The following is a 26,589-nucleotide window of genomic DNA, read 5'->3' as shown; positions in this document are numbered from 1 at the left end:
CAACTTCAAGCAAAACAGTACCTGTGTTTTGACACTGACTTTTTTATCAGGGCCAGAAATTCAGAAGAACCAATATCCCAGGCGTGTCATCATCAGCAATGTAGGGGAACACACAGTAAAATTCCTGCACCAAATTTAGCCAGCCAAGTGTTCCAGAGAGAAGACACTCATTTTGAGGGAAATGACTGAACATGAGTAACAACTAAAACAGATATAGAAGCTGCTAGGACATAACTGTGAGAAGCAAAGCTAAATATAACACAATTGAGAATCATGACAACCACACAACCATTCTGCAATTCCTGAGCTTCTGCATCTTTCTCTATGTCCATCCTAACTGTAAGGAAACCAAGACACTTAAATATTCACACTCTTAACCACACCGCTCACTTCTGGTTTGTATTGTAAATACTATTCCTGTTTTATAGTTTTTTATTTCTTTTCCATCCCTCTCCCAACAGTCATGCAAACATTAAAACCCATACTTTTCTGTTTAGATATAAGAATATGACTGCACTTCTTAGAAGGGATAACAAGCTATTTACAACCATATCAAGAGGTTGCAGGGTCTTTTTGTCTCATTTGCATCAATGAGGTCAAGCCAACGTGAGCAGTAGATCCATCCTGTTTTAACATTATCCCAGCATATTAAGCACACAATCAATCTCTAAAAAAAAGACGTGAAGGAAAATATAGCTTAATTCTGCAGCTCTCTACTCCTCTACACTTAGTTGTTACAAACTTAATGGCCCAAGTTGTTCTATGGTGTCTTAGAGAGTTAGCTCCACTACCACAGATTTAACCAGAGGCAGAGGCAGATTATACCTGTAAAGTATTTCAGAGTTTGTGCAGCAATTTGGAAGTTTGATACTGTATATAAAGTAGCTCAGGTTTTAAGAACTGAACAGGCTTACTGTGAGCTTTTGAATATATGAAAAGGTAGTTCACAAGTACTGAAGTTTCCTTCCATATGCCAGCAAAGATTTTGAAGCACCCTATCAGTTTAATATAAACAATGGAAAAACAAATGGCAAAACATGCAGATTAAAAATCTGCACTGCAGATTTCCACAAGCATTGTAAATTGTACTTAATCAATCCAGAGACTGACATTTTGCCTGACCAGATAAACAAAGTGCCCAGCTGAACAGTATTTGCCTGGAGATCAAAACACTGATTTTAGAATTACTTTTACGTGCTTTACTAAAATATCTTCTATTCTTTAATACCATGGGTTTTGGCTTCAAAGAAGACCAATTATTTACTGATAGCATATATTTTACTGTAGAGAGCATCCACTTTATCTACAACTAATCCAAGTGCAATGAACCTTTCTTAATGCTTGCACAGCTCCTCTGAGAAAGGAGAGCACTGGCCTGGGGCAGCAGGACCTGCATCTCTCAAGATACCTCATGAAGCTGGGCAGACCACTTACCTTCTGCTTCACATCCCCCCACCCCCGGCTGGTTTATTTAGGCTATAGACACATGGAAACAGGAACCAGTCACACCATGAGTATTAGAAAGGCTAGCAAATCAGGTCTTCACCTGGAGTCAGTGAAGTGCTGGGATAGTAAAGAGCTATTTGCATGCTTACTAAAACTGTGAAATTATTATACAAATACACTTGTATGAGTTGTTCTTTCTTCCTCCACCTCAGGTACCTTCTTTCTACTCTCAGCTCCAACATTTACCAAAATTGAAATATTTACTGAAATACTGAAAATTCAGGTGAGTCATTTAATCCATCTTTGCCATGTGATAAACTGAAAATCTATGTAATGGGGTATGCATGTGTGCATGCATGTGCCAGTATATACATACATATAGAGATGCAGAGCGACTGACAAAATAGCCAATACTGTAGCTGGGGAATAAAGCACTTCATTAATTTTAAAGCTAAATTATGGATGCTCATTAACAAGTCAAGGGAAAGCACAAGACAACAAGCATTCGCTCTAGCTCTCACTGTTGTGTTTGTGGATGAACGCTGACAACCCAAGCTCGCTCAGCACTGAACAAGGGGAGGGATGCTTTTTTCTTTTCTCTCCCCACTCATTTCAAGGACTCCTGATTGCATAGCAGGCTTAATTACCACACAGCTAATTACAGATCCTTACCTGTGGTGACAGAGAGGAAAAACAATCTGTCTTGTACACATCTAGCAAGGAAGATGTTCTGTCATTATCTTAGTGGTACTTCCCCACATCACCCAATGGTGCATGAAATTCTTCATTTGAAGGAATACAGAGGCATTTTGCTTTGCCACAACAGAGTACCAAGAAGCAACCATGCAGCAGGGATTGGCAGCTATACTGCTTAGTGCATCTGTTAAGCAGGACACTAAGTGCAAAGTTTCTCTTCCTTACTATCCCTGCTGCGAGTCAGGGGGAAAAAGCCATGAGTCTCACTGACGCAATTTCCATGCAGGTCTTGTGATTTCTAGGAAAGGTCACTGGCATGAGCTTTCAATTTTCCTGTGAACAGTTTCAATGCTACATTAACATTAAAATGCATCAGGCACTCTTTAGGGTACCTAGCTCATCCTAAAAGACACCCTTTGCAGCACTGTAATGGTTCCTAAACCCCCTACATTTTTTAAGGCTTCTGATCAATTCTTTAGGTTCATGTGATTAATTAAAAATATAACAACTCCACCTCTCACAAATAGTCAAAAGGAATGGCGCTCATCAAAAACAACTAAACAAAGAGCTCCTAAATGCAGCTGCAGGTCCTATACTCCAGAAAAACATCAGTAGACTTGAAAAAAGCAGAAGACCTCTCACTTTCAAAACACGTTGCTTCTACAGGCTGAGTCATACAGATCTCCAGCTTTAAAAAGAGGAAAAATCTAAAAATTCTCTCTACTACAAATATGCATGAGAAAGCTTAATTTGTAGCTTTTGAGGAAGTTGAGGCACTGATCACAAGCTTCTGCAGCACAATTATAGTTACAGCACAGCTACGGAGCCACAATGACCCATGCACATGAGAAGTATTAAAACACAAAATTATGGCAGGAAGTGATGGAATAGTTCTGAATGCCACCACTGAGAGAAAGGCCACGATTTCCCTTGCCCCAGGATCATAACTAAAAAAGTTTTTAAAGAAATTTGTACCAGCAAGGGTTTTGGCCTGCTCAGGTGAGGCTACACCAGGTTGCCACTGGGAAAATTCAAACAACATCCTCCAAGAAAATGTTCAAAACATTCTAATGAAGAATTACCAAAATACCATGTTCCTTAAATTTACTCCTGCTCATCTCAGTACTGACCTTGGGTTTGGGGGGAAGCAGAGTGTTTTTAAACAAATATTTTATATTAACCAAATATTTTTGTTTGGCCATGTCAGACTATAGATTTTCACAACATTGAACATTATTTCAGGACCTGTGCTATGCACTATCTACTTCTTCAGCTCTGAAAAGGCAAGAAAATACCACTGCTTTACATGGCTCCTTTTCCACAAGCAGGGCATTTTGTACCAAGAAAAAAAAAAGGCAGAAAGTGGCAATCCACAAAATATCCAAAGTTTAGTAACAAGTAATGAACCTCATTTCTGCATTCACTTCAGACTTGTTTTTCACTCCTAAAACATCACATTAAACTACATCCTAAAACAAATATCAACCTAAAATAATGCATAAAATTTGTTTTGTTTAGGCAATGGTAATGCTGTTACTGGGATTTAGAAATCAGTAAAGCTGGGTTAGTTCAGCTTTATGAAATTAAAATAGTCTTCCCTAGTTCATACTTGTTTCTTCTGATAGGAAATAAATAAATATTATATTAATTCTCTGAAGGAAACAGACTCATTTTTCTTTAAAGAGATCAGATTCAGATTTTGCAGGCCAAAATCTGATCTACTCTTTTTTTACTCTTCAATGTAGTTATAAACTAGTAGCTAGGAATTACAAACACAGTATAAACATACAGCTAGCAAAATGAATTCAATACAACTTTCTTAAGTACTTTACTACTTACATAATAAAAATCTATGAGAAAAAACAGGGGACTTGGATAACAGAGGCATTATTGTTGTCATTTATGTTACAGACGTCAGCACCTGCTACCTTTATGTATCACAGCTGCCACACTGTCAAAAACTTCTAGACGGAAGAAGCTTAGAAACATTTAAATGTTTTTAAAACTGCAAGGCAGTGGACAGTGTAGCAGTATTTCTGTCCCCCTATACAAGGTTTTCCAGATGGGGAGACACACCAGACAGCCGTATCCAGCCCAGAATCCCGCTCACGCCTCCAACACAAGGCCAGACACTGGTCACCACCAAACCCACACAAGCAGAACAGCCATCTTCCTCTGCGTAAGCAGCGCCTGGGGGACCCCACAGGGAGCGGGCAGCTGTGGCCCAGGGCACCCTGGGGAAGAGGAAGGTGAAGGAAGGGCCAAATACACCCTCTGGGCGGCAAGAGGCATTGCCAGGTGGAGTTCAGAGGTTGCATTGTATGGATGCAAAAGACCAGAACCTTTTTGGAGGTAAGTAAATATAAAAAAAGGTCAGCTGCATTCAGACAGACTTCCCAGCTCCTGGTTTTAAAAGTGCTTCTCAAGCCAGTTCACAAAAGCTGTGTTCGCTGATCCATAGCTAGGGTGCTGTGCAGGCAGACCAGGAAGGGTGCAGGCACCCCTTTGCCTCCTACTCATCTTCTCCCTCCACCTTTCCCATCACTACCACATCCTGTCTTGCAGCTCCAGATCCTGTTTCTACATTCATGCCTCCCATGCTTCACCCACTACTTTGTCCCATACTCTCCCATTCTCTCTCTCCTCTTCCCACCTATCAAAGAGCTTTTCTCACATCTGCTCTCACTCCTTAGAGTCCTGAGCTTCTCACATCCAACCTCTTCTACTCCTCCACAAGCGAGAGTTGTGGAGGACAGAAGGAAATAAGAGTAGAACAAGATGTATATTGCACAACAGCAAGGAGACAGACATGAAGCAGGAGATACAGAAGAGGAAGCAGTCAGAGTAGGAAGAATTTGGGTCAAGAACAGGTTATAAGGGGCAGTAAAAATATTTGAGCACACAACAGGGGAGATACCAGTGCACAGCTGCCCTAGTATTTGTACTCTCTGTAGCCAATTTCTAAAAGCTACTGTTGACAAAACATCTTCCTAGCTGGTGCTGTGTCCTGACCCAGTTTTGGGATGTTCAAGTGCTTTAACTCTGCTTGTGTTAGCAGCTGCATTATAAAAGTAAGGGATCATACTGGTATATGATTCCCTATTCATCAATTTGTCAACATTAAGGTATAGCACATTACATATTCCACACTCACTGTGCCTGTATGCTTAGTGCACCAAAGCCCCAAGATAACATCCTCGGATAATGCAGTCATTACTATTCTGACATGAGCTACACAAACATGTTAGGATTTTACCTTCCGCCATGAAAAAGTTATTTTAAATCCAGCATGCAGTTTCCTGATGCAGTCTCTTCAGTACCTGGTGTTTCAAGCAGCTGTTCTAGCACCACTGCTGTAGCTGCAAAGAAGTGTGCAGAGTGTAAAGAGCACAGCAGTTGCACAAAGCATAGCAATATAAAGCAAGATGTCTTTAGTTAGCAACAAAGTGCAAAGCAGGGACAGAGGGTGCTACCATCTAACAGAAAGAGCTAGCTCCAGAAGAAGACATCAGTCTACAGCCATGATTGGTGCTTTCAACTCAACTTGGCCCATCAGGAGGTATGGGAAGTGCTGCTAACAATCAAGCTAGTATTGTTATGGTAAATCATAGTGGCATCAACGTTATACAACTCATAAGAACCTAATTAAACTACTTGATGCTGACAATCACTCGGTGTATCTCAAGTGGCCTTTTGCAGCATGCCTGACTTCGGGGAGGGTGGGCCAATCAATTCTCTAATGAGTCCTCACTTCTGCAAGCACATGCATAAATGCTCTGTGGACTTTCATGTAGCCACAGTATATAAAATTAAGCAACAGCTAAGTTTGGTTCACTCTTGCTTCTTCTTTTCCTCTCATGTTACAGAGGAAAAGTATGCCTATACAGACACATATACGAGCAACTCATCAAAATTAGTTCTGTAAAATCAAGCTGATCAAATATCTGCTCCAGTCAGATTTACCTATATTCAGCTCTCTAATTGCTTCTTTCATCTTTCCACATGAAAAACAACACTTCAGCCCATTTCTTCCAAGATTTGTTAGCTTAGGAAAACTAACCCCTTTCATGGAATTTGACAGGTGTGGATCAGTATCACTTATGAGAGAATGAAATATGCACAGTCCATAGTATGCAGATGTCCACAGGATGAGAGAACAGTCTGGGGTAAACGATACCTCCCTTCAAAGTTCTTTCCTGTTTGGTTGAAGTGCATCAATCACTTGTTTTTCACCAAATATATACAGCTTTCACTTCATTATGAGTCAAGATGTTCTCTACCAGCCCCAACCCCCCCTCCCTTTTTTTTTTTTAACTGAAGCACTAAGTTCACACGTAGCTTTCATTCAGTTCAACAGAGCTTTCTGCTGCTCTCACTGGAGTTGACAAGACCTTTGTCTTTACATAAATGCTAAGGAGAATCAGTTGTTTATGACGAGACTACTCTCTGCAATTCCAGCAACATTTCAGTCAAGCACCAGAAACATCACACTTTCCCTTCTCACTGGCTCCCTGGCATTCTGCCCACACCTTACATCTGTAAGTTTTCCTGTAGGTTGTACTAACCTATCAAAACCATAATGTCTGTATAAACCTTTTCTATTGTTGAAGTCTGTAAATCCTCTTAGCTTGATCTCACCAAATTACATTACACTTAGACATCTTTAGCTGAGGCTCACACTGAACTTGACCTGTGATTTATCAAATTGGTAATATTGAAATATTGGCCACATATCTTGCAGTCATGCATCTGTGATAAGAAAAGTCTGTTTCTGAGATCATGACAAAAAGGAGCTGAAAATGTGTTTCTTCGCCACAAGGTGAAAACTCGCAGACTTCAAAGATTCACAATTTACTTACTTTTGTCCTTCTGTTAACCAAACCCCCATGTGTTTATGATCACCTGGGACACAACAGAGCTAAGAAGAGTTCCATTAAAAACTCTGCATCTTCTTGTCAGTGCCTCCAATTTATATTTACCACGATGTTGGCTGAGGGCCTGAATGACAGACAAGGACCCTGACATGCCAAGCACAATGCAACCGCTTAAGAGAAAGTCTAACACTCCCTAGATGAACATCGAGCGGATGACCAAGTTCACTTGAAGTAGTTTCCCTTCTGTCCCAGTGACTCCAGATGCAAGCTAAAGGAGTCTGAAGGTCCTCTGAAAGTAAAATCACTGTTTCTATGCTTGCAGAATAAAATGAAAATCAGGGAACTTTAAATATGAAAGCTGCTACACAAAATTCTCCTTATCTATCATGTGTACATTATTTTGTATAGAGAATTGTTATTAAGATGATTTTTATATTAGTAAAGCCCAATTTAGTACCCGTACTCAATATTCATGACTGTTTTGTCAGACTGTATTAAAGAATTTAACCTCAAAATTCCCAGATGGAAGAGGTAAGACCTATCAAATGTTTTGGAGAAGAAACCAAGCATGACTTAGGAGACAGCAATGAAATCAAGAGTTTGTTTTTGTGTGACTAGTTATTCCTTTCCAGAATATCAATCATGGCTTCGATAGACAAACCAGTCTCCATTAAAAATCAAAATATGATTACTGAAGTTTCCTCTCTACTTTGTAATTTAATCACTAGGATAACAATGGTATGTAAATTTAATTTCAGCAAAATAGTTACTAAGAGTGTCCCATGTGAGCATATATCATTTTATAAAACAGGACCAAAAAACAGATTGCATTTCTCTTTTACAAATGATGTCACATTCCTTCAAACTCAGTATAAAACTGTGTTCACCGTATTCCAAAAATTAATGAAAAATATCACCATTCTACTCAATTTGTTTAATATAAATTAGCATGAAGTCTTTCATTCCTTGTTGCCTCTTCTTGCTTAAACGGGAACATAATGAAGACAGCACTATATACTGCTTCTAGGTCTCACTTTGTAACTATGAACTTCACTAATAAAAAACCTCAGTGAACCAGACCCACAGAAGTATGTAATCTTTCAATTTCCAGTGAGAAATAGAAACATCCTAACAGTTCTGCAAGCTTATATTTACAGTTCCCAGGAAATGAAACACTCAAGCCACAAAACATCCATTAAACACTCAAGCATCATGTGACAAATTGTAGCTAATTTTAATCGTGTAAACAACAAGGGTCCATGCAACAGCACAATGAAGTAATTTCCCATTTAATTTCAGTCTTATTGAATCTCTAAAGGTAATTATCATTTAAACAAGGACTCTCTAATCCTATTGCTAAAGAAAACACATCAGATAAATGTGGCTCCATGGCACACTCCATTTTTTAACCTTTCTTCACTAAGAAACCAATCAACCAAGACAACATCTGTAATTCTAGTTATGGGAAAGGGTCTTCAAACCTACTTGAAAATGGTACATACTCAAAAATGAAACTCATGAACATAATTCTCAAGTTTCAACATGCACCCATCCCAGATGGGAAAAGTTACAGATGCCACTGCTGTCCTTATTACAGCACCAAGCCAAGGAGCACAGAAAGTTACCTCAGGCATCTAAAGAAAAGCATGCTGGCAGAAGTCTCCATTCAGCTAGTGGAAGCTGGGAGACAGAAACAGGGACAGGGCTTGCTCCCCAAAGAGGAATTTCCAGCTGTGATATGTGAGCCTCAGTATGTATCTGAGAATAAACGTATTTTTGAGAATGACAAGAGCTCAGAAAAAGTAAGAACTAGCTTTCAATTTACACACCTTAGAGAAACACCAGCTAAATCCAGGCTTCCTCCAATGTTTCAAAGACCCTTTAAAATACAGTGTTAACACCCTTCAAAAAAAGTCTGTTCCTTCTGAGTCTGATCAGATATTCAAGTAAGATTTTTTGCATTTACAGCCTTGTGAAGATCATCACTACCATCCTGATGAAAATTCATGCTCAATTTCACAAAAAGCAGAAAAATCCTAAAGATCCACAGGAACATGGGCTTAAGTCAACCAAGACTGTCATGCTGCTTCTGACACCAGCACCTACCTATCAGAGTCCTTGGAGAAGGTGTACAGTCACCTGTAGTATCTTCTGCAGAAATTCCCCAGGGACCCAAAAGTGATACCTTCTACACACCTTGCTGAACCCATCAATTCCTCCCATTCTCCAACTGCACTGCCTGTGCCAACTGCAAACAGACCTCCACAAAAAATTCTGGAGACACATTTGTCAGGCCAGGAGCGAAAAGGTCACAAAGGCTAAGGAACTCTTCAAGGTCAGAAAAAAAAAAAACACACAAAAAAACCCCCACAAAACACAAAAAAACAAAAAAACACCAAACCAACAAAAAAACCCAAACAATTTATCCATCCTGGATCCCTTCTATACAGAACTGAAGAACAGATCATTTAGAGCTTATTTAGCATTCCTGTTACTAATAATAAACACTGCTGCCCTCAGAAGACCCCATGCTTCTCTGAGAATCTGTGATGAAATTGAATCATGCAGCCCAAGAAACACTTGTTCCAAGTAGGATTACGAACATACCAATTGTTGAATCATTCAACTTCTAATTTGTTAAAAGGTAAATAAATAAATAAATAGAACCAAACCACTGACCAAACCCTTATAAGCAGTACTGTAATAAGAATCAAATGCACAAACAATACAAAAGAAGTTTGGTATGGAAACAGATTCATGTTTCAAAATATATAAATACTATATACTACAATGATCATCTGAAAACGAAACATGCTTTTGGACTTCATTTGAAGCATCGGAACACAAAATCAGACTTAGCTGACATCAGGCAGCTACTCATCAGTTAGATATACCTCTGACTGAAGTGTAGGACTATCTAATAACAGAATCTCCCCTCAAATTCTGACATGCATCGTCTACAATATCATACATCTGATACATGCCAAGTTCTACATGTTGACACTTCACATTTTTTTTCCTGACAGTTTCTTTACTAGCTAACTCCAATGACAGATGATTGACGCCAGAGAGTAAATTGTGTCATTTCTCTATATTCTTCTGGTACAGAAAGTAAATCCAGTGTAACAAGCATTTGTACTCCAAGCAAGTTAAACACTGCCCCTGAAAGATCAGACCTACCCAACTTTACAGCTTCAAAGCATTAGCGTTAGGCTCCTCCTGGAGCATGCATACTCCAAAGAACAGATACCCTCCCACAATGTGCCTCCAGTGGAAATGTGCCACAGGGAGAGCTGGTTAGCAATAGCTTTCCTCTTTGTTCCATGAGGAACTAAATGGCAGGATTCCACTGTCATTTCCAAAGCGAACAGTACCACATTCACTGTGGAATCATCCAGACTCAGAAAACAGCATGAAATACATCAGGGCCCCCACAAAATCTGCTGCTGTGCAAAGAACATGCTCCAGAGCACTTAGGTACTCCTTACACATAAAGCCAATGAGCTGGATGCTTTATTTAGGCTAACAACTGAAATTTTCCCCAACAAGGAAAGCAACAAAGCAAGATCTAAGGGGTAGTTCACATCAATTCTTCAATGAACATGGAAATTAAAAAAAAAAAAAAACAACAAAAACAAAACCCCAAACAAAAAACAAAAAACACCCAAGCAATCAGTTACAGTAATGAGGAAAATCTTGTACACATTCTCATTAATACAATCCACATGGGAAACCATAAAATCCAGCAACCACATTATTAATCACACTAAAGAAACAACAAAACACCAATGCTTCTTCTCCCATGAGTTACTTTGAAACTTTTCCAGTGTATTTTTGCATGGGTTGGGATCAACTTCATAGAAAATGAAGAAATAAAAATACAGACTTAATTCTACAAGCACAGGTTCAAGTTTAGCTTTATTTCCATCATACCATGGAAAGAGTAATTCTCTGCAATGTGCAAACCCAAACAACTTACTTTAACTTTAAGATAGCTAACAACACTATTACACAGCAGTCTAGACTGGCATTGCTGACTTAAGTCTGATTGCTCAAAAGAAGACTGGCTGTACAGCCACCATGACCTAATTTGGAGAATGTATTTTCAGCCCAACAGGTTGTATTCCTCCAACACCTCTTCAGCTTTAGGAACAGCAATTCCAATTTTGAGACACAAGCCTTCTCAGCTACAACTTTTCTCCCTGCCTGCCTTAAGTCTCCACCTTCCCCCCCTCCCCACCCCCCATAAATAAGCTATTAATTCCTAAATAAATGGAATGAGTAACATTTAACATCAAGAACAACAAGGGTATACAGACTCCTATCTCCTGTTTAGAGGCCTGTTTAAACAGGAATTAAAAGACTAAATGCTTCTATGGGTTTAAGCTCAAACCTGCAGACACAGGTACCTGTCCTCACCAGAGTGATCCCCAGGGTGACCACAGATGAACTGCACAGGCGCTGGGCAAGTTCTCTAAAGACAATCACCATTTTCTGAAGTTTGCTACCAAAACGCAACAGCCTGAACACAAATTAGGCAACTCTTGTGATCGCCTTCTGAAATCCTGAAGCGTTAACTTCTGGTTTATGTTATTTGTCTTACGTTCTCTGTCTTTGAACCTTCCTAGTGCAATTAAAAGCAAACCACTGACTTTGCGTGCAATCTGCTTTTAAAAATGAAGTATGTCTTTCAGGACGCAATGGCTGCCACGAACACTGGCTTTCCTTGGTCCAAGCACAGGTGTTTGTTTTACAGCTGATTACCAAAAAAACATGACCCACTCCAGGTCGAGCACCCGCACAGCAATGTCTTGTCTGGAGCACATCTCCGGATCCACAGCTCAGCCACAAGGTAAAATGCCAGCATTCCTCTTAACTTTAGGAACAGCTTAAGCACCTTCGAGTGAAAGGCCTTTGATGTGCCTTTGTTTGAGCTGCGTACTGAAAATAGTACTCAAGATGCCTTTAAAGTATTAGTCATCGCCTTTTAAGACCAAGGCCAATAGCCCCGAGAGCAACTGGTGCCCCCGGGCCGGCGGCGCCCCCTCCCTCGGCATCAGGACCTCGACGAAGCCCCTCACCGAGGCGTCGCCAGGACAAGGGCAGGACCATGGCCATGGGCATGACCACGAGCACAGCCACCGCGTCCCACCTGGCCCGGGGAAAGCTGCGGGAGCGGGGAGTCCCGTGCCCCGGCCCAGAAGCCCCCGGCCCCGCTCACCCTTCTTGTCCATGAGCCACATGAAGAAGAAGCAGGGCGCGAACCCGATGGGCCCCCAGAAGACGAGCAGGGCGATGTCCCAGCCGCTAAAGCCGAAGGCCAGGCGGGCCGAGTTCTGGATGGGGCCCCAGCTGTTCCACACCAGACCCTGCGCGAAGCCCAGCAGCGAGAACAGCAGCAGCACCAGCCACCGCCGCCCGTAGACGCGGCCTGCCAGCGGCGCCACCCGCCGCACCGGCACCGCCGCCGGTACCCCTGCCGGACCCCGCGGCTGCGGCCGCCGCCGTGGCTGCTGCTGCTGTGGCGGCGGTGGCAGGAGGGGCTGCCGCTCCTCCGCGCTGCTCCAGCCTAAGCCCATCTGCGGGGGCGCTGACGGGGGCCCGCCAGGGAAGGGACACCCACACTTCAGCCCCCAAGCGCAGCGGCGCTGCCCCGGCTCGGCACAGCCGCATGCGCGGTCGGGGAGGGCCGGCGGCCACCTCCTTCCTCCGCCGGCGAGGGGAGGAGGGAAGCGGCGCCGGGGAGGAGAGCCGAGCCCGGCACCCGGGGGGAGGAAGCCGTGCCGGCTGGCAGCCGCGGGAGGGTGCGGGGCGGGGAGCCCCCCGGGGGGTCAGCCGGGCCGTCACCCCAGTGGGATACGGGGTTCGGGCACCAGGACAGGAGCGCTGGAGCCGCCGCTGGGGGCGAGGGGCAGCTCTTGTGTCACTGGGGTTGCTGGGAGAACCCCCGTCTTGGGCCCGCTGTCAGCCCCGGCAGTCACGCTGCCACCGCGGCCCCGCCCCGCGCAGCAGGGCTCAACGGGCCGGGCCAGCTCCCGGGCCGGGGAGCGTTAAGGGGGGGTGGTGCTGACGGGAGCCCGCTCGAGCCGCCCCGGAGGAAGAGCCGGAGGAGCATGGCGGAGGCAGAGAGTCGCCGTTCTGCCGCGCCGGGTAGGTGCCCCCCGCCCCTTCGCACACACCTAGCCGCGAAGGACACCGCTCCGCCCGGTTCCGGGCGCGGCATAGGGCGGCCCGGGCTCGGCAACGCGCTGCGTCTGCAGGCCGCGGGCGGGAATGGAGGAGCCTGAGTGGGGCTTCCTGCGTCTGCCTCAGCTCCTCCTCCGAAACGTTCCTCTGAGGCGTGAGCCCGTCACCGTGGCGGTCGCAGAGAGCAGAGCTGGGCTGGCCTTCAGGAGGTGTGGGTACCTTACTGAAAGGAGGCACCGAAGGCTTCTGAGGGTATCCGGCCCTTTAAAGGGAGAAGTAAATTGTGTTGGGTGGATACAAATCAGCCATGCTCCTAAAAGGAAAAAATAGTAGGATTCAGTTACAGCCTGCATTGAAATACATTTTAAAATAATTCGGATGAATATACCATCATGTGGGTTACACTAAGCTCATTAGAAACTATTATCATTTAAATAGATTGAAGTATATATTCATTCCATTACGTTGTGCAAGTATTTATCTGTATATCTACCATCTGCGCTTGTCATAAAATTAATGGCTCGTTTGCTGCACAGTGCTCATCTTCCCTGAGAAGAATAGGTATTTCAGTTTGGCTGGCTTAGGCATTCTGTCACAGAGTCTGGAAGTCGGCTTGATAAATGCCTCTGTGCAGAACTGGGGAGAGCTGCACAGCAGGGTCCATACAGGCTGGGTTTAGATCCAGTGGCAATGTTGCAGTTGTTGCTGTGCTAGGCAGCAAACAACTGAATTTCACATGTGGTGTCTCCCCAACAGCTTTGCAGCCAAACCCATGCACTCCCATAAAATTCTTCCCAAAACATACGGACATGGCGTTTTGTTTAGCCCACACAGCTGTTTGCTAGACTGAGGTTCAAATTGGAAGTTGCACTAGAGATGCAAAACGGAAGTTTGTACCAACTGAAATCAGCAGAACTATAATCAAAAAGAAAATGAGATTTTGTCTAGAAAAGTTCAGAAATTCCCCAGGAAAAACAAAATTCATGCATAGTTAAATAACAGATTAATTACAAATTAAAATTCAAGCTTGCTGTGTACAACTGTAGGGATAAAAGTACAATAAAAATAAAGGATAAAATTCGAATTTGGCCATGACCGAGGCATATTTCAGTAGTACTTTGGAGCTCCAAGTAAAATTAATTCCCTGTTTACTAGGCCTTTTTCATGCATTACCATCTCAGCACAGTTTAGCCCATGCCAAAATGTCCTTTCAATTTAAAATGGCTATGTTACTACTGTAAGTGATTTGGTGGCATTGTGCCAAAGACAAAGTACTGTCATTTGCAGAAGTAAACAAAGTGAAAAAATACTTCTCTTTGAACATTTTTCAACTAACTGTAGTAAGGGGGGGGGAGGGGGCACAGCAGGAAGGGGTTTCTTGGTTGGTCTTGTGGCAGGAAGTAACTCAGGTAGGGCTTTGCAGTGTCCTTCAACTGCAAAACTTGCCTCTGGCCTGCAGAGTAAAACGAAAACTTGAATAGAAGGAGGATAACTTTGATAACATATTCAAGCACCTCATCTTATGATGGGTTTAAAGACATTTTGACTCTTACATGGGTCAGCAAGAAAAAATTATGAGGAGCAGTGTCAAAAGAAAGTAGCTGTCAAAATGGGCTCAGAAAATCTAGATGTGTTTATTGTTGACTTGATAATGATTTAAATAACTTATTTTAATTGCTTGATTTGAAATTACTCCATCTTTTCATAGCTTCACAACCCATATGTGTGCTTTTCAGTCATGGCCTGACCTTTTCTATTCCAGCTATTTAATTAACACAGTGTAATATTCTGCGTGAATTATTCTTGTTTGCAGGATATGGTACCATTTAAATTTGTTGATGTAAAGGAGCAGTGCATTGTTGATAAATTGTTGGAAACCAAATTAGCTTTATCTTGCAGGTAGCTGATGACATTATTTCACTCATGGGTATAATACTTCTCTAAATATGCTAATTTCTCTTTGTGTGGTGACATTTTTACTGTTCTCATTATTGACATTTGTAATATTTGGGGTGGGGAAATCTTTTTTTGCTTTAACCTCATTATAATGTAGCTAAAGGTATTTGAATATTCTCAGAAAAAAATGCATATGTATTCAGGCAAGTGGAAAGGTTGTTTTGTCTCCTGGCCCAGAACTTTCATTTCTATAGCAGGACCTGATCCTAAATGGTGACGCAGAAGCCCATCCAGTTACTAATTGCCCAACCATGATAGTGTATCTGTTAGTAGTTGACTCCATTTCAAACCTCAAAGTTTTCAAGGTGATTGCATCCCTGTATTTGTGCTTATCTGCCTGTGTCTGGCCTAAAACTTTCTAGAATTCAGCTTGGGAGGAGTTGTTGGCCTGGAGCTCTGACAGTCTAGTGAGGATGGATAAAAATTACATAGCTGAAGCTGTTATTGCTGCCAAATGCTCATCCCATCCCTGAGGCAGGCCTGGCTGATCCACTTATGAGTTGGCACCTAGACTGTGCTGATTTAAGCCTGGCTTATTAAGATAAACTGAAAGCTTTGACAGGTTTGTTATAACCTTGAGGCATCTGGAGAGTCTAATGCAGCTTAAACATACCTATCGTGATGGTGGAGTTGAGCAGTTCAGGAGAGTACCCCCCCATGGTGCAACCCCCAGTTCTAGTGTAGTAAGAAGTGCCATTTGCTCTCCAGTCATTAGGTTTTAGAACAAGTTTGCTCTCCGTGTGACTTTCTTCAGAGAGATTCAGTGAACTTCGGCATCTCCTTGTTTCTTACACCTCTTCCAACAACTCCTAACTGACATAATGTGTAAAATCTTGTACTTACTTGTGTCAACTCAGATCTTGCGATCTGGCAAGTAGCAATAGCATACCCTATGAAGGCTAGAAGCATTTTGGCGCAAAATGGGCAGGACCTAAAATTCATTCAAAGATCCAAAAGTGACATTTAGCTCTAATTCTTAATATTCCTTCTAGCATCCAAAGAGTAGCCTGTTTTCCAGGGATTTCCCTCAACTCCAGACTTCAGCTGGAGTTGTGACAATGTAGTTTCAGAGCTGCCATAAAAAGCACTAGTGTAGCAGGGAGCTGCAGTGGTTCTCTACACCCTGTCTAAAACAACATCTTTGAAGGTAAGCCTTTGAGGTGTGAGCAAGTCCCATTCTTCCCTCATCAAGTTTTGACATTCATTTCTTCTTAGTTATTTAGGAACAGGTTGCTCAGGATCTGCTGTGTTTTGGGCTTTATGTGGGCATCTTCCAATCTCTGCATTCAGTATCTTTCAGCATCTTTTCTTGCCTTTTTCTACTGAGCGGTAGGCAGACTTCCAGTTCTAACATCGGACAGCAATTTCCTTGAACTTCAGCAGGTTTTACAGTGCTTCTTTCTTTTTTCTAGTATCAACAAGAAACAAAAATACAGACACATCTTCAGCTTATGAAAGTTAAACAATTTCATTCTTAAATTCAGGTATCAATGTTATCCAATGGGCATTCATTTATAGCTTTTGATTGCAGGCTGTGTAATGTTGCAAAGTGACCCTTGTAGTGGAGATGATTAAAGGTTTGTGGTAAGTCAGAGCCTGTTGCAAGGTCCTTTAGGGAGATCTGGGGTAGCTCGTTTTTCTTATGGAGTTTACCTTTGTGGTTGGGCAATGAAAGACATCTCAACAGATTCCCTGTAGACTATGCTGTATGTTCTTTACTGTAGCTCTCAAAAGGCATATGCAAAAATTACACCTGTCTTGGGCTTTGAGTACATTTAAAGCATTTTGTAATCCACTTCTGCTTGTTCTGCTATTCATCGCTTGCTTCATGATGAGCAGATTAAGATTGTCTTTTCTGTGAGTAGGAGGTGGAAGTTGCGTGGTATCTTTTCTCCAGACTCATTTTGATGGCTACTTCCCTACCTCACTTGGACAGCCTTCAGGCTCAGTGTTTTTTAGGGATACTACGTTGGAGCTCCAAGCTCAGCAGACCACGGTCCCTGTGTTCTTTCATTTTATTTAAAGCCAACATGTTCAAGTAACTGCAAACAACATCAGTGGAGTATTTTGCATCCCAGAGATTGGTTTCCCTGCATTCCTGAAAGCCTGAAGATGGTGAAAATGAATTGAGTCACGTGAGGATATTAGGCTTGAGTTGGGAACATAGGGTGAAAATCTCCAGCTGTCTCCTAGGGCGAAGGCTGCCTCAGTGTAAGTCTCATTTTCTCCGATGCCAGCAAGAACAGCTGGTCATATTGCTCTGGTAATGGTCTGTCTATTGGGTCTCTGGTGAATGTGATTTTCATTTCTTATCAGACTGTGTCATTGCTCTTCTGTTGTCTTACATCAAAACAGCAAGGAGTAACTTAATTATTGCTCTGATATAATTAATGGTATAAGCATCAAGGAGTTTGTTTCTGTTGGTCTGGCTAGTCCCACTTGGCTGTCATACTACCGGTATGCTGTGTGCTTTCCAAATGAGTCTGTCTGGATAGATGTTTGGGATCAGATGCCTACTGAAGACGTAATGCTTACAAAATGTTTGTCTGTAATTCTCTACTATGTAATTCTGTATAGAAAGAAGAGGCTAAATTGATTATTTCTGTGTCTGTGCTTTTCTGAATGTGGGCATATATGATTTTAAGATTAAATTATCCTATGCTTTGTGATCACAGAGACAAGATTCTCAGAAGTAGATACGGTAGCACAAGATTTTATTTCCATTAGAGTTTTTCAACGAGGTAAGGCAGTTTGGATGTCTTGGTATAAAAGTGCAACTTTAGTCTTTTGTAATTTTATTGTTTTGCAATAAAAAAAATCAGAAGCTCATTTTAGATTTCTAAGTGCCGGGTGCTTTTGAAGACAGGATATAGAAGACATTACTGCTTCTGATATTAATACTGAATTAGTAAATGGTTGACAGAGTGACATTAATGTTCAAAAGGAATCTGAAAATATTGAAACTCGTCTACTGAGAGGACTTTTCCAGATATACTAATAGGTTGACAAATACTGAGTTCTAGTAAATTTTGCATATCGCAATAAGCTTCCAAAATTCAAAGTAGCAGCCCAACCATGGTTTCTTCTAAAGTTAAAGGTCACCTTCAGTCTCCAGAAGAGCAGGTGCAGCTGGTTAGAGCAAGAGTTCATGCACGTCTGAGTGGAATGTTGGCCCTAAATCTTGGGCCTAGATCTTTTCTGATATTTAGCTCTTGGTGTTTGTAGATATTCTGCAGGCAGTTGTTATTTGAAAAGAGAAGCAAAATCTCTGGAGAAGATGGTAAAGATATGTTGACATCACTAGCAGCAGATTGTTGTATCATAAAGCTGTGAAAGAAGCTTCTATGTAACAAGTTGTGCTTTTCCAGTAAAAAATTAGTTTATGTTTTATATTAAAAGTCAGAATTAACATTATGAAATTTTAAGGTTGCAAATTAAATTTGAAGAGCTTGGTAGCTCACATTTTGGTGAGCTGTATTAAGTCAAAAGTATCTTTAGCTCTACATTATGTCAAAGCAAGATTTTACGTTCTTTATATGAAACCCAAGATTCAAAACACACACTGTTAACAGTTTTTCACAGGCAGATTTCGTGTTGCTGCATGAGAACCTTTATAAAGAGAAATTGCAACAACAAAGGGTAAACTCACTTGTTTTACCCATGTTGAAAGAAATGAAATTATGTAAACAGATGGAATAGTAGCTATGCTTTTTTTGTTCAATATTCATATAATAGTGCCAGTCCCATAATCTAATACCCTGATTGTGCACATTGGGTTTTGTGCACTTCAGAAGCTGTTCTGGAGGTTCATACGGTGGGTCTCTCTGTTTTCTTTCAGTGCAATAATTTATGTAAATCAAAAGTACTTATTTTATTCTTTTAATGTATAATTTCATTTTGACAATTATACCTCTGACTCGGCATTAATCATAATTTGTATCTTGTGTATTATAATACTGAACAAAGTGATGAACACTTCCATCATAACCCCTTTGTCAATCAAATTCAAGAGGCAGTTGTATTAATGACTATTTGTTACAGCGGCTTATGGGAAAAAAATACTTTTAGAATCCTGTTGACTATTTACTACAATAGCTTATCAGAAAAGGGTGCATTTTAGAACATTACTATTCTTTTGTTGCTGTCATTTTGAAGTTCTTGTCGGTCAGGTTTGCAGGATAGTGCAACAGTAAAGTCATAAATGACTACAGTTTCTGACAGAATTTTATATGGTGCATTCATCAATTTAAGAGTTGTGCATTCATATTTACTACTAACAAAGAATAGAAAAAGAAATAGAAATAAACTTCACTTACAACTTGAACAAATTATTTTTTTCTTAGAAATATAGTTGTTAATTCCCTGATGTGCTGGTTGCTTTGCCTTCAACCATAACGCTACATGAGTATTAAGTTTTGTATTAAATTTCCCACCTATTAAGAAATGTTGTGGGAAATATGTATCAGTGCCAGTGGGGTATTGGGAAGAAATGGGTTTGCTACTGAATTTCCTCAGCAGCAGGTGGGTATGATTTACCACAAACAGACAGAAAGGTGGAATTGTAGCAGCCTAGCTTAAGGAAGAGCAGTCTCTCCTTTGGAGAAACTCTTATATCCTGGTGGAAGGTTTTGGTTAAAAGCCATAGTGTTTTCCTTCAAAAGAAAATAAAATGCCATTTATCCAACATGAATTTATCTGCAGTTTCATTGTGTTTCACTGTGCTTTTGGCAACTTTGACAAGAAGAAGATACAAAGTTCACTGGAAATACATTTAGTATGACTTCTGTTGGTTGTACATATCCTAATTTTCTTGTATTTGGGGGAGCGGGAGGGAAGGGGCTATTTCAGATGGTAGAAGATGCTGGCATGAGCTCTGAGGACAAGGAGAGAAAGAAAAACATTTCTACTAGGGGAGACTGGAGGAGCTCAGATCATTCTGTATTGTTCAGTAGCTGAAAAGGGACACAACTGTCTTCTAAAAGTGCGCTAGGGGACGGAAGGAGAAGAGACAACAGGCAGAAGCTGGCCAGTGTTTCAGGAAGAGCTTTCTAGGAAGAGCCCTAGGGGATTTCAGGAGGTATTTCGTAAAGGTATGCTTGAGATGATACACTGTCATTTAGAGCAGCAGTGGGAAGTCCCTCCCAGTGCTGTATTCTGGGCTCGGCCTCTTATTCCACCCCTAAGAAGTCTGTCAGCTATTTCCTTTATCAGAAGGACAGTTTGAGGTTTGAGGGCGTAGCCCACACTCTTATCTTGTTTCATGTCTTGAGTCACTCAAGGCTTACTAGAAAAACTGTGAGATGCTCAGCCCTGCCACAAGAGGACAGGAAAATGAGTGTAAATACAGGTTCTTTGGTCTGTTTCTTCTCTTTGGAAACCCCTCTTCCATGGCAGCAGATGCAGAGGGCAAGGAAGAGTGTGTTAACTTGAGGCTACGGAAGTAAGCTTCAGGTGCCAATCTTACCAGTGCAGACTGATCTATGCAACTGCTAACTATCTGTCAGTAGCCAAAATATTTATGCAAATCTAGGTTAGATGCCCCCTGGCTATGCTGCATCTGCAGTATTGACATTTCTGGAGTAAAAAATTAATAGTAACAGCAATAACTGGTCAGGAGGTGATACGTAGATGTTCATGTGGTATATCCTGAAAACTACTCTGTATATTTCAGGTGCATTCCGTTTGCTCAGAGTAGGCTGATTATAATGCATAACATTGTAATCACATGCCGATTATTTAAAATTGTTATTTAATACAGAGAGTTAATGTACTGCAAAATCATTAAGAATGACCTCCAAACCAAGTCATTTGTCTTTGGTCTGGGGAGTTTCCCCATCCTTTCCACTATCTTCTTTTTACCTACTCCTGTTTGTTGGTTAGTTAAAATTTTGGAGGTTAGTTGGTTATTTTAATAACCTGGCTGCTCTGTATTAGTGTATTCAAAATTCCAAATTTTGCTTTTAACTTTTTTTATTTTTTTGTAAAGAAATAAGGATAATGAAGCATTACAGATTTACAAGAAAAGCAATTTCATGATTCTTATACCAAATACGCTGCCAGGATTTTCTTGTACTCCCTCTTTCAGAAAATAATTTTAATACCTCTTAATTAAATCTCATATTTAAGCAGCAGGGTGTTTTGGCAGAAGCCAACTACCACACAATAATGAACTCTTATAAAGTGCTAAATTATTTTAAATGAATGACAGTACACTTAACTTTTTAATGACAGTACATTAAACTTCTGAACAACTTTGATCAAGTCCACTTTTCGTCAGACTGCCTGCTGTGCTAACTTCTTTATTCCCAAATCCCACTCAGTTATTCAGAAAAATTGTTAATCAGAAACATTAAATTATTTTCTCTCTTACAAGCACAAAGTCTACTGAAAAGTACTTAGCCAATTCATTGCTTTTCTTTTACTTGCCCTCAGTGCTGAGTGTGGATGTGTCTTCATATTTGACAACACACGTAAAGACGACTGGAGACCTTTGTTGTTTTAATTGGAAGATCTCCATTTCACAATGTGTTACCTTTCTACAGAACACCTACCTTTCTCGCCAATTATATAAGCTGTCATGGTTGCAAAACTCAAGCTAAAATTTGGTTTGGTGTTTCAGTTCCTGGCTGGATTCTGTACTGCCTTGTGTAAAGTCAAAACGTGGCAAATTATTCCTGCTTCCTTTTGTACTGTGAAGGCACATCATTTGTTGAGCCTGATAGAAAGAACTAATTTAAAGTATTCCTTTTCTCTTTTGGGTCAGAGTACAACTGAGAAAATGAAGACTCCTGCAGAGCTTTTCTTTCAAAGGGAATACGCATTTCTAGTCTCTCCTGCTACCTGATCTCGTGTAGGAATTTGATATGTAATGCCCAAGATGTGCCATGGACATTTTGTTTCTTTGCAACACTTTTGTTTTTGTTTGTTTTTAATATACCTTTTACTGATAAACATCTGTGTCCAAACTGTTAGCCCTTATACATGCTATACCACCTCAGGTTTTGCCTATTAATTATATCCATTTCAGGTTAGGAGATACTGAGAAGCAAGAGCCTAGCTTATGAGGTCTCTGTGAAGCTATGATAATAACTAAGGAAAATATTATGATGATTTTACATTACACATTTTTCTGCTAATCTGTATTTCAAGAGATGTCTTCAGATATCTCTTCTAATTACTTTTCACCGCTCCTACAGCATATCGTTCAATCAGAAGTCTGTTGGTCGTAAGCAGAGTTCTCCAAATTATCATAATACCTATTTGTTAACAGAATATGGTATTTACCTTTCATTGTGTGCCTTTTCTTTAACAGGCATTTAGATATGCGTGACAAATATGGGAAAATAATTATGTCTAGCTGACTGCTGTTCTCGCCAAGGAATACATAAAGCTGAATCAAGACACATCTTCACACAAAGTCAGCAAGAATCCCCCCTTTGTCTTTGGAGAAAAGCACTCATGTTCATTTATCTAATGCTTTACTTTTTCTGAAACATTTCAGACTTCACTGCTGATTGTATCATATGTATTGTATGTGATTATATGTATGTCAGAAAAGGTATACTCATTTAACAGTGATTTTAATACTGTTTGAAGATAGGAATGATTAGCATCTTATTTAAACAGACTGTCCTCTTTCATTGTTTCTAATTTTTACAGGGGAATAGGTTTACAACTGAATAAAGCATGATGACATGACAAAAACCTCCAGCAAATGTTCAGTAGAGTAGATGTACTCAGATAGAATGTACCCTGAGCACGTTTGCTGACGCTACAAAACTGGGAGGAGCAGTTGGTACCCCAGAGTGCTGCCCTGTCATTCACAAGGATCTAGACAGGCTGGAGAGATGGGCAGAGAGGAACCTGTTGAAATTCAACAGACAAGTGCAGGGTTCTGCACCTGTGGAGGAGTCACCCCTTGCATCAGTACAGGCTGAGGGCAGATCTGCTGGAAGGTAGCTCTGCATAGAGGGACCTGGGTGTCTGGTGGACAGCAAGTTGTCCATGAGCTAGCAGTGTGCCTCCGTGGCCAAGAAGGCCAATGGGCTGCATTAGGAGGTGTCCAGTTTCAGGCTCCCCAGTACAATAGAGACATGGAGTTCCTGGAGCAGGTCCAGGGAAGGGCTACTAGAATGGTTAAGGGTCTGGAGCATCTCTCCTATGAGGAAAGGCTGAGGGAGCTGGGCCTGTTTGGCCTAAGAGAAGAAAAGGCTTATGGGAATCTGATCAATGTATGTAAGTATCTGAAAGGTAGGTGACAAGAGGAGGGGGCCAGGCTCTTCTTGGTGGTGCCAGGGGATAGGATGAGAGGAAACGGGCATAAACTAAAGCACAGGAAGTTCCATCTGAATATGAGAAAGATCTTCTTTACTGTGAGAGTGACTGAGCACTGGAATAGGTTGCCCAGGGAGTCTGTGGAGTCTCCTTCCCTGGAGGTATTCAGGAGCCATCTGGACACAATCCTGAGTAATGCGCTGTAGGTGACCCTACTTGAACAGGGAGGTTAGACTAGATGACCTCCTGTGGTCCCTTCCAGCCTCAGCCATTCAGTGATTCTGTCTAATTGTGGGTTTTGTCTGGCATTTGAACAAACTCTTGTATGAATTTATACAAACTCTTGAGCTCTGTGCTTCCTACAGTATATTCACTGGGGTTACAACCACACCTTTTAAAAGCACAATATGCATGTGGAAATCACATTAGAAAGCCACACGGAATCAACGCTTGGTTTCAGTGAATCTTCTTGTTTCTCTCAGTAAAAGTTCTGCTTTCAGCAGATTGAACTGTTGACTGAAGTTACAGGATAAACCTGAAGCTTTTGCAATGAAACTCAGCTTTACAAAATACTCAAAAAAAAAAAGCACCAATTTCTTGCATTTCTTTGGATTTTTATATTCTAAAATAATTAAATGTACTGACCTTAAAACAAAAATGATTGAGTAGTCAAAAAGACAGCCATTTGGTGATAAAATTGGCCTAAACAATAGAAATTTCATTTTTATGAGTTGAAAAATCTGAGAGGAATGTAAAGGCCAGCCAGCTCCGTCATCATGAAAGCTGCCTCTGTATGATACTATAATTGCACTGCTTAAAGACAGAAGAAGTTTTATAAACCCCATAGGAGTGTTCAGATCTGGACTGAGTTTTGCCTTAGTCTTTGAACAGTGTCACTGAAAAATTATGCTCAGCTTTAAACTCTTACCATGCCTACAGCCAGCTCCTGGTATCTTCACTAGCACATGCTGTTGTGTCTGCAGATGGTCTTTCTGCCTTACCTGGACTTACTCCCTTTAGGTGTACTGACCTATTGCTCGGAAACCCCTAGAGCCTCCTTCTGGGGATAGAGAAGACCATATGGTAAGACATATGGTCCCCATGAGGCCTCCTTATGTCCGGGTTGTGCAAGTTGCTGGAGCGTGAGACTGAAGGCCAAGAGTCGTAGACATCTCTGTGTCACAGCAACACCATCCTGTCAAGTGTTGCTCTGCACATGAAAAGAAACGTGGAAATGTGGAAAAGAAACTCACTCCTGTCATCTGCCTTAAAGAAGGGAAGCCACTTAAAAATTTTATGTTCTGTGAATCTAAAATAGCAGAGGTGCTTAGTTTTAAAGCTTCAGGATAGAGTTTCATGAGTGAAAGGAGAGAGGGATTCAGTTTCCCTGGAAGTCCATGGGAAAAGGGACCTCAGCCCTGATACCTCCCACCAAATTCGTGTCAAGATAGCAGCTTAATTTAGAAAACTGAAAGTACAGCTATGCTGTAGTATAAACCCTTTGGGACTCACAAAAGTCACCAAAGAGATACGGCATGGAGCATGCACAGGGCTCCTCTTATTCCTACCATTTGCACTTCAGCATGCATGTATTTATTTTAAACTCTATGTTTGGAACAATCCTGAAGAACCCCCATTGGTGCCCTTGTTCCCAGTGAGTCAGTCTTCTGTGTTTCCCCCAGCTGGCACTGCGGGGCTGCCCTCTGTGGGACTGGCTGGCTCTCCATTACCTGTCCCACCATTCGCACGCAGGGAGAGCACCCAGAAGGAAATAGGATTTTTTTCTCCTGTACTGATTTAACCCATTGTGCATACCAGACCATGATTGGACTCCTAAATAAAGTGATTGAATTAAGGTTTTTTTATTGTAAATGAGCTGCTAGGAGTCATGGGGAACCAGATGTATCAGTTCAGTATGTTAAATCTTAGGTATTACAGGGATACAATTTCTGGATGAGTTAACTTCAGTAGAGCTTAAAATAATGAGTGGGTATTTTTATGATCCAGAGTTGTAGTGCACTGCTTCAGCTCTGTGGAGCTGTTATGTGTTGAGTTTGTTTTTTTTTTCTTTTAAAATGTTTTCCTTCTCAAAATATCCCTAAAGAAAAGTTGTCCTGAAAGTGCTGAGTTTATTCAGCTTGACAGTTTCAGTGGGGCATGTGAACAAAAAAAAAGTAAATGGAAATCTTGGGTTAGTTTAGGTTTTGGATTGGCATGATAGCCATTTTCTAAAATTCTGTAGATGAAAAGAAAATACCTGCTCTCTAGGTTATGCTGCTGTTCCTTGGTTTAAATTGAATGCATAGGCACCTGGTTTTCTGTCTCTGACACTGAGTTACACTTTTTGGAAAGAATCCCATGCAGAAAGACTGTTACTCATTAAATTTATGTTCTCTAAACTCTTGGACATTATTTGTAAGGATTTTTTATTGCTAGGCTAATCCTAAGCAGTTTGGCTGCAGTGCTTTATTGCCTAAGCTGCAAGTGAAAATTCTAAACACATGCCTATTTTTATTTTTTTATTACATTTTATGTGCTAATACACTGCTTTAATTTAGTGTAAGAATGTTCTTTCAGTGTTTGCAGTAGAAATTTAAAAATATCTACAAGTGTAAGAAAACAATTAACATGAACAACACGTTCTTAATGTTTCATGTGCTATGGTAGGGTGGTGGTAGGCTGTGGTAGGCTGATGGTAGGCAGCACTTCATGTATCATAAATCATCTCTCTAAAGCTGTTTTTTCTTTACATAGGTGAAGATGTCAAGCCATTTACTCCTGAGAAAACCAAGGAAATTGTGATGTCTCTACAGCAACCTGCAGTCTTCTGTAACATGGTTGGTGACTGGCCAGCCCTGCACTGGAATGCAAAATATCTTTCTGCTGTGTTGGATGGAAAGACAATCCAGTTTAGGCTAGGCCTGAAGACCATGGGTTTAGGTGAGACTGAAGTGAATAGTCATTACACATTACAACTCTTTCTCACTTTCTGCAAGTCTCTGACTCTCTGTTATCATTATTCACTCTCTTATGTATTGCTTTTCAACTGCAGGCTTTGATTTTAGGACATGGGATTTGACCAACAGTAGAACACTCTTTTCTCTTTCTTGTGTATTTATTTTTAGGAAGATATGTGGTGGGTAACACTAACATACAA

General features: G+C 41.1%; 2 protein-coding genes across 6 annotated transcripts in view; one reads left to right on the top strand and one right to left on the bottom strand.

Moving 5' to 3' along the window:
* SLC49A4 (solute carrier family 49 member 4) overlaps window positions 1-12,838 on the bottom strand; it is a 72,600-nt gene extending 59,762 nt beyond the window's left edge. Inside the window, exon 1 of the mRNA XM_061468651.1 lies at window positions 12,238-12,838. Coding sequence (XP_061324635.1) covers window positions 12,238-12,595 — 358 coding nt within the window. The 5' untranslated portion in view covers window positions 12,596-12,838. The remainder of the gene's footprint in view (window positions 1-12,237) is intronic.
* A 62-nt stretch (window positions 12,839-12,900) lies between these two features.
* Window positions 12,901-26,589, top strand: part of HSPBAP1 (HSPB1 associated protein 1) — a 40,674-nt gene continuing 26,985 nt past the window's right edge. For 2 of the 5 annotated variants that reach the window (XM_061468359.1, XM_061468171.1), the window contains exons 1-2: window positions 12,901-13,166; window positions 26,187-26,372. In XM_061468359.1, the coding sequence (XP_061324343.1) occupies window positions 13,130-13,166; window positions 26,187-26,372 (223 nt within the window). In that variant the 5' untranslated portion in view covers window positions 12,901-13,129. Of the gene's footprint in view, window positions 13,167-20,004; window positions 20,496-24,497; window positions 24,516-24,559; window positions 24,690-26,167; window positions 26,373-26,589 lie in introns of those variants that run through there. The other 3 variants (XM_061468265.1, XM_061468537.1, XM_061468448.1) reach the window with 3 other exon arrangements.

The sequence above is a fragment of the Pezoporus flaviventris genome, unplaced genomic scaffold, assembly GCF_033815535.1.
Source record: "Pezoporus flaviventris isolate CSIRO_AGI_PZ_B2104156 unplaced genomic scaffold, CSIRO_AGI_Pfla_v1 ptg000001l, whole genome shotgun sequence".
NCBI classification, from domain to species: domain Eukaryota; kingdom Metazoa; phylum Chordata; class Aves; order Psittaciformes; family Psittacidae; genus Pezoporus; species Pezoporus flaviventris.
Note: the sequence above shows the minus strand (reverse complement) of the source record. Positions and strands in the feature narration are given on the sequence as shown.